Here is a 19,381-nt window from a genome sequence, read left to right on the forward strand (position 1 = left end):
ATACAGTAGAAGAAGAATGGGTAGCTCTGAGGGATGAAGTAGTGAAGGCAGCAGAGGATAAAGTAGGTACAAAGACGAGGGCTGCTAGAAATCCTTGGGTAAAAGAAGAAATATTGAATTTAATTGATGAAAGGAGAAAATATAAAAATGCAGTAAATGAAGCAGGCAAAAAGGAATACAAACGTCTCAAAAATGAGATTGACAGGAAGTGCAAAATGGCTAAACAGGGATGGCTAGAGGACAAATGTAAGGATGTAGAAGCATATCTCACTAGGGGTAAGATAGATACTGCCTACAGGAAAATTAAAGAGACCTTTGGAGAGCAGAGAACCATGTGTATGAATATCAAGAGCTCAGATGGCAGCCCAGTTCTAAGCAAAGAAGGGAAGGCAGAAAGGTGGAAGGAGTATATAGAAGGTTTATACAAGGGCGATGTACTTGAGGACAATATTATGGAAATGGAAGAAGATGTAGATGAAGACGAAATGGGAGATACGATACTGCGTGAAGAGTTTGACAGAGCACTGAAAGACCTGAGTCGAAACAAGGCCCCCGGAGTAGACAACATTCCATTAGAACTATTGACGGCCTTGGGAGAACCAGTCCTGACAAAACTCTACCAGCTGGTGAGCAAGATGTATGAGACAGGCGAAATACCCTCAGACTTCAAGAAGAATATAATAATTCCAATCCCAAAGAAAGCAGGTGCTGACAGATGTGAAAATTACCGAACTATCAGTTTAATAAGCCACGGTTGCAAAATACTAACGCTAATTATTTACAGACGAATGGAAAAACTGGTAGATGCAGACCTCGGGGAGGATCAGTTTGGATTCCGTCGAAATGTTGGAACACGTGAGGCAATACTGACCTTACGACTTATCTTAGAAGAAAGATTAAGAAAAGGCAAACCTACGTTTCTAGCATTTGTAGACTTAGAGAAAGCTTTTGACAATGTTGACTGGAATACTCTTTTTCAAATTCTAAAGGTGGCAGGGGTAAAATACAGGGAGCGAAAGGCTATTTACAATTTGTACAGAAACCAGATGGCAGTTATTAAAGTCGAGGGGCATGAAAGGGAAGCAGTGGTTGGGAAAGGAGTGAGACAGGGTTGTAGCCTCTCCCCGATGTTATTCAATCTGTATATTGAGCAAGCAGTAAAGGAAACAAAAGAAAAATTTGGAGGAGGTATTAAAATTCATGGAGAAGAAGTAAAAACTTTGAGGTTCGCCGATGACATTGTAATTCTGTCAGAGACGGCAAAGGATTTGGAAGAGCAGTTGAACGGAATGGACAGTGTCTTGAAATAAGGATATAAGATGAACATCAACAAAAGCAAAACTAGGATAATGGAATGTAGTCAAATTAAATCGGGTGATGCTGAGGGAAGTAGATTAGGAAATGAGACACTTAAAGTAGTGAAGGAGTTTTGCTATTTAGGAAGTAAAATAACTGATGATGGTCGAAGTAGAGAGGATATAAAATGTAGACTGGCAATGGCAAGGAAAGTGTTTCTGAAGAAGAGAAATTTGTTAACATCGAATATAGATTTATGTATCAGGAAGTCGTTTCTGAAAGTATTTGTTTGGAGTGTAGCCATGTATGGAAGTGAAACATGGACGATAACTAGTTTGGACAAGAAGAGAATAGAAGCTTTTGAAATGTGGTGCTACAGAAGAATGCTGAAGATTAGATGGGTAGATCACATAACTAATGAGGAGGTATTGAATAGGATTGGAGAGAAGAGAAGTTTGTGGCACAACTTGACTAGAAGAAGGGATCGGTTGGTAGGACATGTTTTGAGGCATCAAGGGATCACAAATTTTGCATTGGAGGGCAGCGTGGAGGGTAAAAATCGTAGAGGGAGACCGAGAGATGAGTACACTAAGCAGATTCAGAGGGATGTAGGTTGCAGTAGGTACTGGGAGATGAAGCAGCTTGCACAGGATAGATTAGCATGGAGAGCTGCATCAAACCAGTCTCAGGACTGAAGACAACAACAACAACAACAACATTGTATAACAGACACAGTCCCTTTGACTGACTGGAGATGTCACTAAGCCCACCCAAGGATGTAAACAACCACGCATGAGCAGCGTCTCAGACGGAGAGGGTCCGACAGCCGATCGGTTCCAGTCATTCCACCAGGAAGGAGGTACACGGCTCGTGTTGTCTGTAGTTCAACCTTGCCTAGACGGTCAATACCACGGTTCGATCATGTCAGCATTGTTACTTTGTGTCAGGAAGGGCTCTAAACAAGAGAAGTGCCCACGTGTCTCGGAGTGAACCAAAGTGATGTTCAGGCATAGAGGAGACACAGAGAGACAGGAACTGTCAATGACATGCCTCGCTCAGGCCACTCAAGGGTTACTACTGCAGTGGATGACTGCTGTCTATGGATTATGGCTCGGAGGAACCCTGACAGCAATGCCACCATGTTGAATAATGCTTTTTATGCAGCCTCACGACGTCATGTTATGACTCAAACTGAGCACAATAGGTTGCAGGAGTGCAACTTCACTCCTGACGTCCATGGCGAGGTCCATCTTTGCAACCGCAACACCATGCAGAACGGGACAGATGGGCCCAACAACATGCCGAATGGACCGCTCAGGATTGGCATCACGTTCTCTTCACCAATTAGTGTCACATATGCCTTCAACCAGACAATCATTGGAGACGTGTTTGGAGGCAATCCGGTCAGGTTGAATGCCTTAGACTCATTGTCCAGCAAGTGCAGCACAGTGGAGGTTCCCTGCTGTTTTGGGGTGGCATTCATCTTCATGGGGACAATTCATGCCCCCATCGTGGTCATCTTGTGAATGACTTTCTTCAGGATAAGGACATCGCTTGACTAGAGTGGCCAGCATGTTCTCCAGACATGAATCCCAACAAACATGCCTGGGATAGATTGTAAAGGGCTGTTTATGGACGACCTGACCCACCAACCAGCCTGAGAGATCTACACCAAATCGTCATCGAGGAGTGAGATAATCTGGACCAACAGTGCCTTAATGAACTAGTGGATAGTGAACAAATATAGGCATGCTGGGTATTAGAGGTACTAGTGTGTACAGCAATCTGGACCACCACTCCTGGAGGTCTCTCTGTATGGTCGTACAACATGCAATGTGTGGTTTTCATGAGCAATAAACCTTTTTTTGATGTGTGTATTTCATGTCACCAATAATGATCTGGATAAGAATCAATATTGTTAATGAGCCAACTGATGATAAGCAAATACAAATGCACATATGGCCGCCCACAAAGTTTTTGATTTTGGCTTTGCGGTACTCATGCACATGATTTTTTAGCCTTTCCAATTGCATGCAAATGTCGCATAATGCTAAAATGATCACAGTTCATTACATCTGTCAGTTCTCATGCTGACATGGGTCACTGTGGATTAATGCATTTAAACAATTCATCAAAGCCAAACAGCCTTTCTGACTGTGAAGAGTCACTAATGCCAAACAAGTCCTCCTTCAAACAAGAAAACCATTTTATCGCTGTGTATCCCCACATAAGAAGATAATGTTTCTGGCTGTCCCCACTGTTGTCACCCTTCTATTGTACTCAAACAGAAGAACAAGTCAAAATAGTTGCAATTTCTCCACTTGGCACTCCATTTCTTACCATCCACAGCTCCACTCACAAAATTACAAAGTGTAAACTTATTTAGCAACAATGAACTACAAATAAAAAATGAAATTCAATAAATGAACCCACAGCAACTAGAATACCAACATGCAAAACAAAAATGCCACAAATTTATGCAGCAACTTAATACATTCTCTTGCTTCCTCAACTGAACCATTTAATCCTATTTTTGCTGCTACATTTATAAAGTGACTGTTAAATAGTGCTTGCCACTTATGAATTATCCGTCACAACATTGTCATTTAGTTTAATTGTTATTGTGTTATTGTATAGTGACTGGCTGTCCTGTCTCCTATTTTTTTTTTTTGGAAAGTAACTTTCAAATATTGACACAAATTTACTGAGAATAAACTGAAGCTGACATTAGCATATCTTTCTTCTGCATATACATCATCCTGCACCACCTCTTTTAACTTACTCTTAAAGCACTGTATCCTGTTCTCATTAATAAGCCTCACTGCTTTGTATGAATCTGACTCAGGGTTGTAAGGTACCATGTTTTTTTATTTCAATTAATCGTCCATCATGATAAGATAGTCCATTACATTGGGTACATACTAATTGTTTCAGACTGAGTACTGTCAACAAAAATGTCATCAATGCCCTACAATCTTGCTGTATGTGAGTTGGAATATTAGCTACTAAAATTGAAAGTTTCCCAGGTGGGATTTGTAGACTGTTACAATCATCAACAAGTATTCTGCAGTAACAACTCACAAGCAAATGCTTCTGGCTTCTTATCAACACAAAAGCTACTTGTTTCAATGTTTGACTTTTTGTCCAACTTTTATACATGTTGCAACTCCTCCATTTTCCATGTTAAGTCCTTTTCCATGTTAAGTCCACATGAAAATGAGCAAATGTATAGTTCATGATATTTAACTTCTCCATCTCTTTGGGTACATGGCATTCAGATAGTACATAATAACTATCACTTCAAATTTTCCGTGTCTTGTAGGCATACAAGAAACTCATCTATCTTGTTTTTCAACCTTTTAATATTCTAATGAAACAAATAAATTTTATTTTTCTGGAAACTGTTACATATATTATGCCCCTGTTCTGCTCTAATTTCTTTCAGTACTGTCTGTAGCCTGATTCTAGCCTGTAAAATGTCCCCCTTTGACTCCAGTAATCACAAAGATTTGGACTTGGCTGCTTGTGCCTCCCTTATTCCGTCATCGACCCCAACTACCCAATACCCTTGTCTGTTCCTACGCCACCCCTGCTCCAAACCACTTGTCTCATGGATCATACCTCTGCAACAGACCCAGATGCCAGATCCATCCCAAACATCCTTCCACAACTACCTACTCCAGTCCTATCACAAGTGTATCCTATCCAATCAATGGCAGGGCCACACATGAAAGCAGCCATGTGATCTATCTGATTAGTTGCAACTCCTGTGCCACATTCTACGTGGGCATAACAACTAACAAGATGTCTGTCTGCATGAGTAGCCACAGCCAGACTATGGCCAAGAGACAGCTAGATCACCAAGTTGTTGAACATGGCCACCTGTACGGTGTGCTTCACTTTAACGACTGCTTCACAGCCTGTGCCATCTAGATTCTCCCCACCAACGGCAGGTCTTCTGAGATGCGCAGTTGGGAACTTTCCCTATAACATATCCTTCACTCCCTTGAGCCCCCTTGTCTCATCCTTCCCTAGTCTGTGTCCTCCAGCACCTGTCCCTACCCACACTCCCACTCCAGTACTAAACATGCCTTGTAACTCACCAGTTTACTTACAGTCCTTTCCTCTTCTCTACATCTGTCTCTTCCGCAGCCATCCCCCCCCCCCCTCCCCCAAACTCCCTTCTGATGCTGCATCTAGCAGCCCTATCCTGTCCTCACCACATCCCTGCAGGGTCTCACAGACAGCACTAGCATCTTTCCCCATCCCTACCATGTTATCCCTCCCCCTTTAAACTCTGCACCTTTTCCTTACCCCCACAAGCCACTCCAGCTAAATTGCTACTCACGCCATATCCAGATATGCATATTAGTGCACAGAGACAGTGGCTGCATGCGCGCGCTGGGATGTGTGTGTGTGTGTGTGTGTGTGTGTGTGTGTGTGTGTGTGTGTGTGTGTGTGTGTGTGGGCGCGCACATGCATGCATGTGATTTCTAATTCTGAACAAGAACTGTGTCTGAAAGCTGAAAAGCTGGAAATATTTCTAACTTTTTTTTTTCACTGTGCCTGTCTGTGACACAAAGCCTCCTCTATGTGGTGAGTAGCACATCACTGTCTAATCAAAATGGCTCTGAGCACTATGAGACTTAACTTCTGAGGTCATCAGTCCCCTAGAATTTAGAACTACTTAAACCTATGTAACCTAAGGACATCACACACATCCATGCCCGAGGCATGATTCGAACCTGCGACTGTAGCGGTGGCGCGGTTCGAGACTGTATCGCCTAGAACCACTCAGCCACTCTGGCCAGCCCGTCTAATCAAAAGTACCGTCCTATGCAAATATCTTCTCTCTACTTAGCATTGTTTCGAGATTGCAGCTGGTCAACATTTTCTACCAAGCGTGATATTTCATCTGGCCACCTGCCAGAAAACTACAAGTGAGCTGTCGAAGATTGATACTGATTACATATTCACATAATTAATTAGCACATTGTTTACGTTCCATGCTTGCACCATCGTCATACCTGCAAGACAGATCACTGAGGCAGTAAATTTTCACCATCAAGGCAGTGTGGTCGGTCTTGCTGATACAGTCATGACACATGTGCAAAATGCTTACTGTGTGCAAATAAAATGTGTGTGACAGGGAGACGAAGGCAGCCTTCAGTAGATCACCTGGAGATATCTGGCAGGTGCCCAGAAGAAAACCTGGCTGCACTCCTGAAACATCATTCGGTATTAAGCATGATGGGACAATGTAGATGAAGAAAATCTCAAAATTCAAATCTCTCTCTTGTGTACACTACTAGCCAGATTTATGCTTGTACACTAGTAGCAACCCAATCTCTTCACCAGAACTATGTTGTCACCCAGTACTCATATTTACAGTTTGCAAATCCTGAATCTATTAATAATATACAGCCCTGCAACAATCTGCATTATCACACACTAAAACTACAACGCTACCAGTATGACACAAACAAAGTAAACTTAGGGTACGTCAGTCCTCTCACATGTGATACAAGTACTGTTGAGTGATATCAAATAAATATCAAGCTAGTCACCCCTTCTTCAAGTTTTACATCCTTTTCCAGATAAGTTTCCTAATGACTGCCATGCACATTACAGGTAAAATCAGACTGGATAATGAATGTTTTTCATGCAATAATTTAGTTTCTTTACAATTTTCTCTTTATTACCGACTTAGCTATTTCAGTACACAGTTCATTAAAAGCATAGACATCAGATAGAAAGTTCCTGGAGAATCATAGACTTGTTGACTAATGTGAGGGCTTTTTCTGGATAAATATGGAATCTCAAATGTCTCTGTACCAACTTCGGTGCAGAAAAGAGAACTACAACAAATCATAACCAACAACCTGGTGCTGTCATCTCAGCAGCATATTACTGGAACTATTTCTATCCCTTGTGGCCTTCTTGTTAAATTACAGAGAGACGTCTCAGTGGCTACCATGGGTAAACAAATTGCAAATCCAAAGTTCCAAGGTTCAGTCCTCAGTCAGTCCTTTTTTTGTGTCACTTATCATTACTACTGACAATGTTTTGTTAACATGAAAAATGGCGAGTTATACTGCTGTTCAAAATCCACATATAACTGTAAGGTTCCCAATAGCTGACTGAGCAAATTAGTTCAAATGTTGGAGGAAGACAAGAGCATACCACTTCCAACAGTAAGGTGCTGAAACATTCAAAACAATGTCTGGGTTGAGAACAGTTTTACCTGTTTTCCATACAATATAATAGGAAGTTCTAGTACGTGTCAGTCTCACATAAATTAAGACGAAACCTGCAGTTTAACTGTACAAGGAAAATTTAGCAGTTACTGCAACAGAGTAAGTGACAATTATGATACCAGACTAATTTAGCGTTATTCCAACAGAAGCACTAATAAACAACCCTACTAAGCTCACCTCAATCCAATAAGCTGGTGATGATTAAGCTTCTCTTTGTTTTTCTTCAAATCTTCAATGCTTTTAATACCAGAATCAACAAGTTCTTTTGCTTTTGCTGGTCCTATACCTGAAACTCTTGTTAACTCATTTATTGCTTTTGAAGAATCATCATTTCTAATCTGAAAAAAAAGATTAAGGAAAAAGATGAAATTCATCAAAACACAAGTGCTCATTGAAACAATTGTGCTTTACTGCAATTGAAAAATTATCTTTTCCACAAGTCCACTACAAAGAGTTACGTTCAACAAGTAGCTTTCAAAAACACTTACATTTTCCACTTTCCGCAGCTTCCCTGTCTCCAGGAACTCATCTATCTTTTTGGCAATTTTTTCTCCCACTCCCGGCAGCTTTCGAGCTTCTGCACCAGATTTGACACGTGTAGGGTGTGCCGCAAGAGTTGACGCCGCTTTACGGTATGCATTATACTTGTGGATATTGCGACTAACATTTCGCTCATAATCAGCCAGCTCTAATAAAAATGAGAGATGTGTCATGTCAAGTATTCAGAAGTAATCAAGCAGAAAAAAGAAGTAAGGTTGTACTTCATTCTGTTTTATTGGCAGAATCTTCTGGGGCCTGCATCTAAGGTGAAAACAGTAATTATTCTACAGAAGCATCTAGTAAGAATATTACTTAAAGTTAATAAACAAACATCTTGCAGAAACCTCTTCAGTGACCTAGAGGATTTCACACTTACATTCCAATACATACACTAATGCTATTTGTGATTAAGAACAAGAATAAATTTAGGATGGATTCAGCAATTCATACTCACAATATTAGAAGGTATTATTAGAAGGTATAATTTCCAAGTAGACTAAAAGGAAAGTCATATAGCATGAATGGTTGGGAAATCCCAAAGGGCAGGTTCAGCCACCTAATTGGAAAGATTTTCCCTAATCTTCATGCCTGCATGCCCTTTCCTACATTAAGTATGAGAGTTGTGTGGGAAAGTGTATTTGTTAAATGAAGATGAATGTAATGGGTGTGTATGTGTGCAAAGTGTCGTTTCGTATTTGTGTTGGAGATAATGAGGAGAGAGAGGGTGAAATCCAGTGCTGGCACATAGCCTATTCCTTTTGAAGAGCATCAATGGGGCCACCGTGCTTAACATCCCCATTCAATGGGTGGATCACCATCAACAATGGCGCATGCCCTCACTTGATGAGACACTGCAGAACAGTTTGGAATTTTATCAATGACATTGGCACAAAGAGGTGATCAGTGATTTTACGGCATCAGCCCACCTGTTCTCTCTGCCATAAAGTCAAGGGGAAAATTATCAACAGCACAAAAGTTTACCTGGACCATCACCCATGCATGTACTGGCCACCTCCAACAGTGATTAATTTAAATAATTTGATGAGAATCTGTGTACCCATACCAGCACAGTCATCAATTCCAAACAGACTATGAATCAGGATACAGAATGGAGTTTTATATTCTGGTGCAAAAGTGCTAAACAAATTGTCAGTGAACATCAGACAAGAAATTGCACATTCGCAAATATTCAAAAACAATGTAAAAGAATTCCTCATTAGCCACTCCTTATACAATTTATCAGAATGACTGGAATCAAGAATGTAAATTTTGAATAACTTTCATATTTGTATTAGTGCTCTGTGCAAAGCTACATAAATTCTTTGTCTGAAATACTGGATAAAAACAGAAGCTGAGTAGACCATGAGGAGGAGCAGCGGATTCTTTCAAAGGAACTGTTTTCCTCCTAACATAAATATATCTTGCCATCTAGAAGTAACTGCCCCAATTATCAGTTTGAGTAGATTAGTACTAGTCATTATTTTTGCTAGTATATATTACACAAGTAGCCAACAATGTATCTTCCCCCTCTTCATGTATAACTTGACTCAGCCCACATCCCTGAGGTTCTCCTTGTGATGGGATTGACATAACAAGATGTAGGGATGGATGATTATACTGCCAATCTTCTTTTATATGCCCATTGTAATCCTGCTGAACAAAAATTTGAATTAACTGTAGCTCTATCTTACTTTTTCACCCTCTCCCCACCTTTTTATGGAAATTCAAGTGAAAGACAAGAAAATGTCATATCACTCAACAGAAGCTATAGAGAAATCCTTTTCATTTTATTTAAAAAGTATATGCTGTATTCAGTACTGTATTCATAAGCACTCTGAGCTCTTTCTAAGCCTGTGGTGAGTCGTCCACTGCAATGGGCAACTGTTAATGTTGCTTCCTTGGTGCTGTTAATTAGTCCTGATGCTCAAAATGCATGCAGTCCACTCCAGTGGATACTCCCTGCTGGTGTTGTGCCCTTGGTGCATTTGCAGCCTCAGGACTAACTAAAAATGTCAAAGAAGCTACATTAACAAATGTCTACTACAGTGGACAACCACTACACAGTTCATTCTCCTTTTTATCTCATCTGATAATAATCCAGTTGTCTTCAACTGTCCTGAGTATAAAAACTCATCAACTGGTTCTATGACTTTACTGTAGATTTATAAAATTAATTTTTCAGTGTCTATATTCTTATTTTAGTCTTACTAAATTTGATTTTGAAGCTTACTTTCAAACTTCCTGCATTAAGTTCATGTACTTGGTTTTGGAGTGTATCTGCATAGCAGCACAGAGTTCAGTGCCATCAGCTAAAACAAATAGGGTTTCCATATCTTCCAATTATATGTATTTTGTCTTCATTTTCAATAGATTAGGAATCTGAATCCTTTCTCAGTGACTACTGAGAAGAGTTTTGGTGATCTGAAATCATGTTGTTTGAACATATTTACTTTTTGGTACAGTGATGCAGAGTGAACCAATACCTTACTTTTCAGGGGCTCTATGAAGCAATTTTGATCAATATGAGATGAATGCTTTCTCAAAATCTATGTAAACTAGAAACAGGCAATTCATACACACTGTTTTGTTCAATACATTTGTCTATTTCACTCTAATTATTTGTAATCCCAGCTTGTTCCTTGTGTGAATGATTATGGGAAGCTAACAGCCAAGAGCTGTACACAATGTGCAAATGAACCTCCCACTTTTTCCTTATAAGCTAAAGACTGCTTTATTTTAAAGACATTGCCATAGTATATAAATAATGATTAACAACAGTTTAAGCAATTTAATAACATTTTTGTACATAATTTATGAATAAAGGTAACAACTTACTGAATGGTATAGGTGTTGACTTGCTGACAGACACATAAACAGTATCTCTCTCTCTCTCTCTCTCTCTCTCTCTCTCTCTCTCTCTGTGTGTGTGTGTGTGTGTGTGTGTGTGTGTGTGTGTGTGTGTGTTGACTTAGTGGCTCCACTATTCAGTAGTTTTCAGTTTTGTTTACGTGGCTATTACCAACTCAGTGCCTCCACTATTCAGCGAGTTTGTTACCTTTGCTCCTTAATTATCTACAGTCCACCATAACTTTCCATTACCATATTATTAAGTTTTTTTCTAATCACTGTGCAAGGTTCTTCACCTCCCAGTACTTACTGCAACATACATCCTCCTGAATCTGCTTAGTGTATCCATAACCTATCTATTTCCCTTTTTAAATTTTCTAACCTACCAGTCCGATTAAGGGATCTGACATTCCACGCTCCGATCCGTAGAATGTCAGTTTTCTTTCTCCTGATAACGACGTCCTCTTTAGAAATCCCCGTCCAGAGATCCGAATGGGGGACTATTTTACCTCCGGAATATTTTACCCAAGAGGACACCATCATCATTTAATTGTACAGTAAGCTGCATGCCCTCGGGAAAAATTATGGCTGTAGTTTACCCTTGCTTTCAGCCGTTCGCAGTACCAGCTCAGCAAGGCCGTTTTGGTTAGTGTTATGAGGCCAGATCAGTCAATCATCCAGACTGTTGCCCTTGCAACTACTGAAAAGGCTGCTGCCCCTCTTCAGGAACCACACGTTTGTCTGGCCTCTCAACAGATACACCTCCGCTGTGGTTGCACCTACGGTACGGTCCTCTGTATCACTGAGGTGCGCAAGCCTCCCCACCAACAGCAAGGTCCATGGTTCATGGAGGGAGGAAATAATGTTATTACTATTTTTAAAAAATTAAAATGTTATTTTCCGATAATTTTTCATGCCTAATTAGCATAACACAATTAGCTGGCTTAACTCTTTATGTGACATGCTGCAGTGATTATTATTGGTATGGAATGGAACTACCAGTTAGCTGAAGCTTTGAGTCGATCTGCGGTCAATCTGTGGTCCAAGCAGAAGAGCACCACACCACAGAAACTAAGCATTAAAATTCAATTTACAACCCAGTATGTGTTAAACTCGTCACAAAGTATTCAAGGGAAGCAACTCCGTGTACTGAATGAAATCTATGTATTTATCCTTTGATAATTGTTTGGAAGTGGTGGCGAGTAAGTTAATGCATTAATAATATACAAGTTATGAAGAACAAATGTTAACAAAATTACCACATGGATAATCAGGCAGACCCGCCAACAAAATAGAAGAATTTCTTACATCTCAACTAGAAATTCTAAATATAGAATTATCAAAGAATGTCAAAGAATCTGAGTCACATTTGGATTAGTTTAGTTGGTTGATACTGTCATTTTCATCAGTTACAGGCCCCACTGGTGCCAAAACAAAAGTTATAAGTAACTGAAGACCACACCAAAGCAGTTCACAAATTTTGTTGATACATGAAGCAGAAGACATAAGTATTATATGTAGAAAACTAAAGTCTCCACATACAGCCGAGGCACCTAGGCCTTGTGACCTCATTATATTTTGTATTGTGAATGCAAATCAGTTTACCTCCTTACTTTCTTCAGAATGAATTTTCATTTTTCATTAGTGCATGCTAATATGAAATTACCTGGCAGATTAAAACTGTGCGCCAGACTGGACTCGAACCTGGAACATTTGCCTTTTGTAGTCAAGTGCTCTACTGACTGAGCTACCGAAACACAACTCACAACTTGGTATTACGGCTTATCTTCTGTCAGGACCACATGCCCCACCTTCCTGACTTACTAGCAATTCTGGAAGGAGGACACATCATAAACATGACTTAAACACAGCCTGCAGGATTGTTTCCTGGGTGAATTCTTTACTCTGCACCAGATTTTGCACTGATATAAGACTTCCTGGCAGATTAAAATTGTGAAAAGAACTGGACTCAAACTGGGGACATTTGTCCTTCACAGCTAAGTGCTCCACTGACTGAGTTACCCAAGAATGACTCATGACACTCCCTCATGGCTTTACTTCTGCCAGTATCTATCTGATATTAAGGCTCATACCAGCACATATTCCATGCAGAGTGAAAAATTCATTCTGGAAACAAACCCCCAGGCTGTGACTAAGCTAAGTCTCCACAATATACTTTCTTCCAGGAGTGATAGTACCACAAGTTAAGCAGTTCAACAGAGAATACACTGTGATGATCATTTGCGACAAGTGACTATTATGTGCTAGATGTGAACTTTAACCCGGATGTCTAATTTGTTTGAGTAAACCACTACAAACAGTGCCATGTCAGAACCCTTCAGAGGCTATCCAGAAAAACCCCTGAACCATAATGGTAAAGAATATACCAGAGATTGACTTTAGCACAGCCTTAGTGTTGTTACTACACTGCAAATCTGACAGAGAGAATGACATCATCACCAGCTATTGGTTACAAAAATCCATTAGATCACCATATTCTTTTCTCAAAGCTGCTAGTGCTACATAATTATGGAGAGGAAGTCTCTAAAGTTTACAACAGAAGTAAAGACATACAAACATGTGAGCTGCCCTTAGATGAATGGTCAAATGGTCCGACTGGAACAGCATAGCTCAAAAAGGTATTGTATCATTCATGTCCTGGTCTAGCACACAGTTTTCAAGTGTCTTACATGCTGTTACAATTTGTATCACCTCATACAAAGTTATCAACATCTTATGAACAACACTGAAGCTAAGTCAAATCTGTAAAGCACAATCTTAGATTAACATAATTAAAGTAGTAGTTAACGCTATGCTATGTTGTACAGCGAACATGCAAGACATACTGGCATTTAAAATAAAGACATACATGTTGCACTGGTATAAAAAGGGATGTATGAATGCTATTTAAGGTACCACTTTAGAATAAGCAATTTTAACTGAAACAAGTTAACTATGAAAATAATTAATTGGAGTGATCAAAAGAGAATGTGTGGATTCTTGGTGCTTTACAAACACTTGAGGCACTTACTGTGCACATGAAAAGGTGTAATGCAGATAATGTGCAATGTATATCCCCTGGCCTCCAGTAACTACTACTTAAGCACATTAACAACTATGAACGAAACATTTATTTCTTTTCATGTTTGTCACAAACAATAGATCACGATTTCAGAACACTGAAATGGAAGCAATGAACGTGACAGCCGAAGGGTTACACAAAGAAAGTATTTCTACCACAATTTCTCTAGGTTAGCCGTCAGTCAATATAAACTGAAAATCTTTGGGTAAATAGTACATATGCTTCAGTGACTGCCTGTCACTCATGGAAACTCAGTAATACAGTGCAAAAATGTCAGGACATGGGTGATTGTAGGCCTAAATGAGTAAGCTGTGTAAATGTAGTGTAGTTGGGGTCATTGCTTCGTTAAGATGGCTGGGCTGTAGCCACAGCCGAAATGTCACTGTGACAACGGCATCTGTTTCAAGACATAAGTTGAGGGATATGCTTTTCAATGACTATCACGCGTGGTGGGAACATGGTTTGGACAACTGAACTTCCTCACCCAACCACCACTTGAGGAGCAAATTACAAAGACTTAAAAATATATGAACTTAAATTGAAATTAAAGTTTATAAATGACTATTATGAACAATTATAAAATTATGACTTCTAATTCATGACTGTTTCTATGTCATAGGGCAGTTTTCAGTTAATATCAACATCAACACTCTGCAAACCACTGTGAAGTGCACAGCAGAGGGCACCTCCCATTGTACCAGTTATTAGAGCTTTCTTCCGTTCCAGTCACATTTGGTTCATAGAAAAAATGATTGCTTAAATGCCTTTGTGCATGCTCTAAGTAGTCTAATCACATCTTCCTGATCCCTAAGGGAGCAATACGTAAAAGGCTGTAATATATTCCTAAATTCCTCACTTAAAGTTGGCTCTAGAAAGATAGTTTGTGTATATCTTCAAGCACATGCCAGTTCAGTTATTTTAGCATATTCATGATGAACTTGCTTGGAATGAACAAACCTATGATAATTTGTGCTGCCCTCATTTAAAACTAGTTGCCAACCTTTGCACCACTTTGAAATCTTATCAAGATTCTAACTGAATATTTGCACAGCTTGTTTCAGACATTACTGCATTACACATAATTGTATTCTCTGCAAAAAGTCAGACGTTATTATTAATACCATCCGCAAGGTCAAGAAAATCTAAATCCTATGTCTTTTGAAGACTCTCAATTCAGGATAACTTGATGTGCCCTCCCTACCAAACGACCTTAATCCTTCCACAAATTTCGTTTGATACTCCATGCAATTTTACTTTTGATTATAACCACAGGCGTGGTACTGAATCAAATGTTTTTCAGAATTCGAGAAATACTGCATCTACTTGACTGTCTTGATCTGGGGTTTTCAGTATGCCACATGAGAAAAGTGAGAGTTGGATTTCACATTATATACGTTTTCAGAATCCTGGATGGTTGGCATGGAGGTCATTCTGTTCAAGGTAAATTATTAGTTTTGAACTCAGAATATGTTCTAAGATTCAACAATAAATGCACGTTAAGAGTACTACATGGTAGTGTTGTGGATCACTTCTGTTATCCTACTTGTAGACTTGTGTGGCTTGTGCTTTCTTCCAACTAATAGGTACAGTTTTTTGTTCCAGGGATCTACAGTAGATTATCCTTAAAAGTGGGACCAACTCAGCCACATTTCAGTACAAAATCTGATGGGATTCCATCAGGCCCTGGAGCTTTGTTCAATTTTAAGGCTTTCAGCTGTTTCAATGTCACGGACACTAATATCTATTTCACTAATCCTTTCAGTGGTGTGAGAATTAAACTGAGGTAATAATCATGCCAACATTTGAAAGTGGAATTAAGTACTTCTCATTTTGCTTTCCTACTCTCAGTTTCAGTTCCTATTTTGTCCACGACTGACTGGACACCAAGTTTGGTACCAGTAACAGCCACTGCATACAACCAGAGTTTCTTTGGATTTGGTGAAAGATCTTTTGACCCTATTCTGGTATGGTAGTCACTGAAGGTTTCATGGATTGCACTCTTGACAGTTAAACTAGTATAATTCAACATCTCTATCTATAGCCTTCTGCTTTGTTTTACCTGCTATGCAGCAGTCACTGTTTTTTTATGAGTTCCTTTATAGTGGCTGTATCCTATGGATACAGTTCTACCGGGCACGTCTGTCAGTTCTTCCACATGTTCCTGTTCAGAGCTAAAATTAGCTTTCGCCCACAGTCTTTGTCAGAAAAGTTTCTTTCTGACTAAGGATGTGGCCGAAAGCTAATGCGTAAGTGTATTTCCATTGAGCCTTCCATGACCGACATAAAGTTTGATATGATTATAGATACGAGTCACTCTTGCAAACAATCAGAATGTAGCTATATACTCACTGAGATCTTTGTAAATCAACTGACACACAGTACATAAAAGTAAAAAACTGTAAACATGCTCCAAAACGTGAAAATAATTAAGAATGAGTAATTATTGGTGTTGTCTCACTAAGCTCAATGACTTTAAATGTATGGGTTAACACAAAATGAAACCCTCTACCACATGTACACTTAATATGCATCACATTCTTCACATGGCAGTTCTCAATAACCTAATGAAATCTAAGTTTCTTTTCACAAAATAGAGAACACTTTTCAACATGCAGGAAAGTTAGTGATGTAGTACTTCAAAGATATGCAGGCTATTGTTCTTGATTTATCATATCATTTCTAAACATCAGAAATCGTGTGTTCTGAGAAGGTACACAAAAATGACAAACAATAAGGTATGGCTAAGCTTGCACGATAAAATAACAAAACCTAGATAAAGTATACTGTTATAATTAAGAGGATGTGACACTGAACAAACACCATGAACAAATTTCCTAGAGTATTGTGAGATGTTTATGCAAATTAATGAAATCTTGTCAAAATAGTAAGCAAAAGTTCAGTAAATAGACTTCTGTTAGAAGAGTGATTATGGACTGCCAAATACTTAGCCCAATGTTTTTATACACTGAGTTTTAAAAAAATGATGCATTAAGGCATATTCCACTTTCCAGAAATAAACATAGAAGAAATGAGCAATTGGAATGAAGAAAGAGATCATCAATATGGGATTATGATGTACTGAACATTTTAGTCAATTTCAAATCACAATTATATACCCTATTTTCTGAAATTATAAAGCAATTTTGGTTTGAAAAGTAATAGTGCTGCAGGCCTACTTGGTATGGTCCCATCGCAAGCCATATGTCCTTCGCTTTCTTTAACGTTTTGAACTGACCTACTGAATCAGTTATAGGAAGACCTACAGTCTAACATGGACCCCAAAACCACAGTGCAATTTGGCATTTTTAACTAGTAATTGCCAGAGACAATAAGTAACATAGAAGTGAATATCAAGGCATTATATATGTTAAACAAGTACATCAGATCATAAAAAATAACCTCATTAATTCATTAATAGAGTTCTGCAGACTCCATCATGCTCTACCTTCAGGGATATGGAACGAGTCAAGATATACAGTAACAGAAGACAAAGGCAGCAAAGAAACTTAATGGATATACTGTTTTAACATTAAACTATTACTATTCTGCTGTTTTTCACTCACACTTATGCTATCTACATTTAATCAAATAAATCAACAATAAAGTTATTCTTTTGAAATACCTTGCCATCTATTCCATTTTACTATAGAGCTGTTGTTTATCAGTTGCTAGTAGTTTAATATTTACTTGATTATAATGACATATTTCAAGAAAAATATTTTTTCAGCTATAAATACTTAGTCATATCTACAGAATTGTCTAACTTGTGATACAGGTTTATAACAAACACTTTAGTTGCCATGTGTTTAATAGGAATAATTCAAACCTTGAATCTAGACATTCACATAAATTTTAGAGCAGCTAATGAGATACGTTTTTAATTGAAAAGAATTCCCAACTTGTTGCCTTTCGCTAGACAAGAGTTTGTTGAAAATCTGACCACCACATTACACAGTTACATTCTGAAACCTGGGCAAGAAGAAAAATCTATTGTAACACACAATTTTCTTACTAATCACTTCTTTTGAACAAAGAACATTATTTTCCAATGAATTATTTGAAGCAACTGGGAAGTTAAAAATACATCTCTTAATTTCAGACTGAAATGAGAAAATGGTATTGTCTATTGGTTTATACTACAATTATAAATACATTAGTTCTTCAGACTGATATGTCAGACATTTTGTTTTATTTTGTGTACTATACTTGATGTTTTCGAATATAAATAATATTTCTGCAACTGCTTCCTTGTTTTTGTACAATCTCGGATAACCCAACATTTGGAAATTTGTTTGGTTAATAAAGACAATGTTGAACGAACAACGAAATTTACCTTCAACTACATTACAGACTAAAGAGGTAAACCTCGATTTGAAGACAAGTATATTTTCTGAAAATAAGGCCATATAACGTAGTAGTACAGGATAGGCGTGATAGGGGGACGGAGTGGGAGGTAAAATATAAGCCCTATATGGAACCGAAATGCAGCGCTACGTTACATGCCAGAACTAAGTAAACCACACACAATGGGGGCAGCTTTTTGCTTGTGTGTTCTCCAACGCTGGTTTCTTTACGGCACAAATCGTTAAATATAGACACAAGAAATCGATGACAATTCCATCATTAAGCTCACCCAGTAATAATTCACAAATATCATGATTAGGGTTGTTTTCAATAGATTGGGCCTTTCTTTTACTCATATTTGAACTGCAGACTAAAAACAATACAATATTTAATTCAACGTAATAAGTATCCGTCTCACTCCGAACTTTTCAAAATACCAAACAATAACATAGAAATCGACATAAGTAATGAATCGATATTTCCAACAAACATGACAATTGCTTGGTATCGATATCACGAAACGCGGATAAGAATCGTTTGTGGGTAAAAGGTCGTGTTTCCAAAACTCGAACTTTATTCTGATTTCTGGTTTGTTATTGATTTTTGTCATTTTCAACATACAATCATCTCACATGTACATATATACAGCAAATACACAAGGATTCATTAAGGTATCGAACAATATATCCTCACAATGCACAGATAGTATTGTGAACGCTTGTAAGACTCATAGAGTAAATATCTCTGGAGTGAACAATGCGTTCTGCTGGTTCTGCGCATGTTGTCAACATTAAACCAGGATTGTCACGTGTTTTCGGGACTTCGCTGGGCGTGTGTGCTTTCCGCAGCGTTTGAAGTTTATAATATCAAGAGTTTTTGTTGTGTTTCACCGTTTGTTGATAGTGTAATAGCGATGGTGAATTACTGTTGTTGCTACGGATGCAAAGAAAAATATGTGAAAGGAGGGATAGTAACTTTTCATGGGTACATACTAATTATAGTTATCATATTAGTA

The 19,381-nt window shown here is 38.6% G+C and overlaps 1 protein-coding gene across 1 annotated transcript in view; it reads right to left on the reverse strand.

Moving 5' to 3' along the window:
- Positions 1 to 18,858, reverse strand: part of LOC126334833 (DNA polymerase beta-like) — a 64,843-nt gene extending 45,985 nt beyond the window's left edge. The window contains exons 1-3 of the mRNA XM_049997497.1: positions 18,656 to 18,858; positions 8,042 to 8,241; positions 7,731 to 7,891 (exon numbers count right to left, since the gene is read on the reverse strand). Of these exons, the coding sequence (XP_049853454.1) occupies positions 7,731 to 7,891; positions 8,042 to 8,241; positions 18,656 to 18,722 (428 nt within the window). The 5' untranslated portion in view covers positions 18,723 to 18,858. The remainder of the gene's footprint in view (positions 1 to 7,730; positions 7,892 to 8,041; positions 8,242 to 18,655) is intronic.
- Positions 18,859 to 19,381: the final 523 nt, after the last annotated feature.

This window comes from Schistocerca gregaria, chromosome 1, assembly GCF_023897955.1.
Source record: "Schistocerca gregaria isolate iqSchGreg1 chromosome 1, iqSchGreg1.2, whole genome shotgun sequence".
Classification (NCBI taxonomy): Eukaryota; Metazoa; Arthropoda; class Insecta; order Orthoptera; family Acrididae; genus Schistocerca; species Schistocerca gregaria.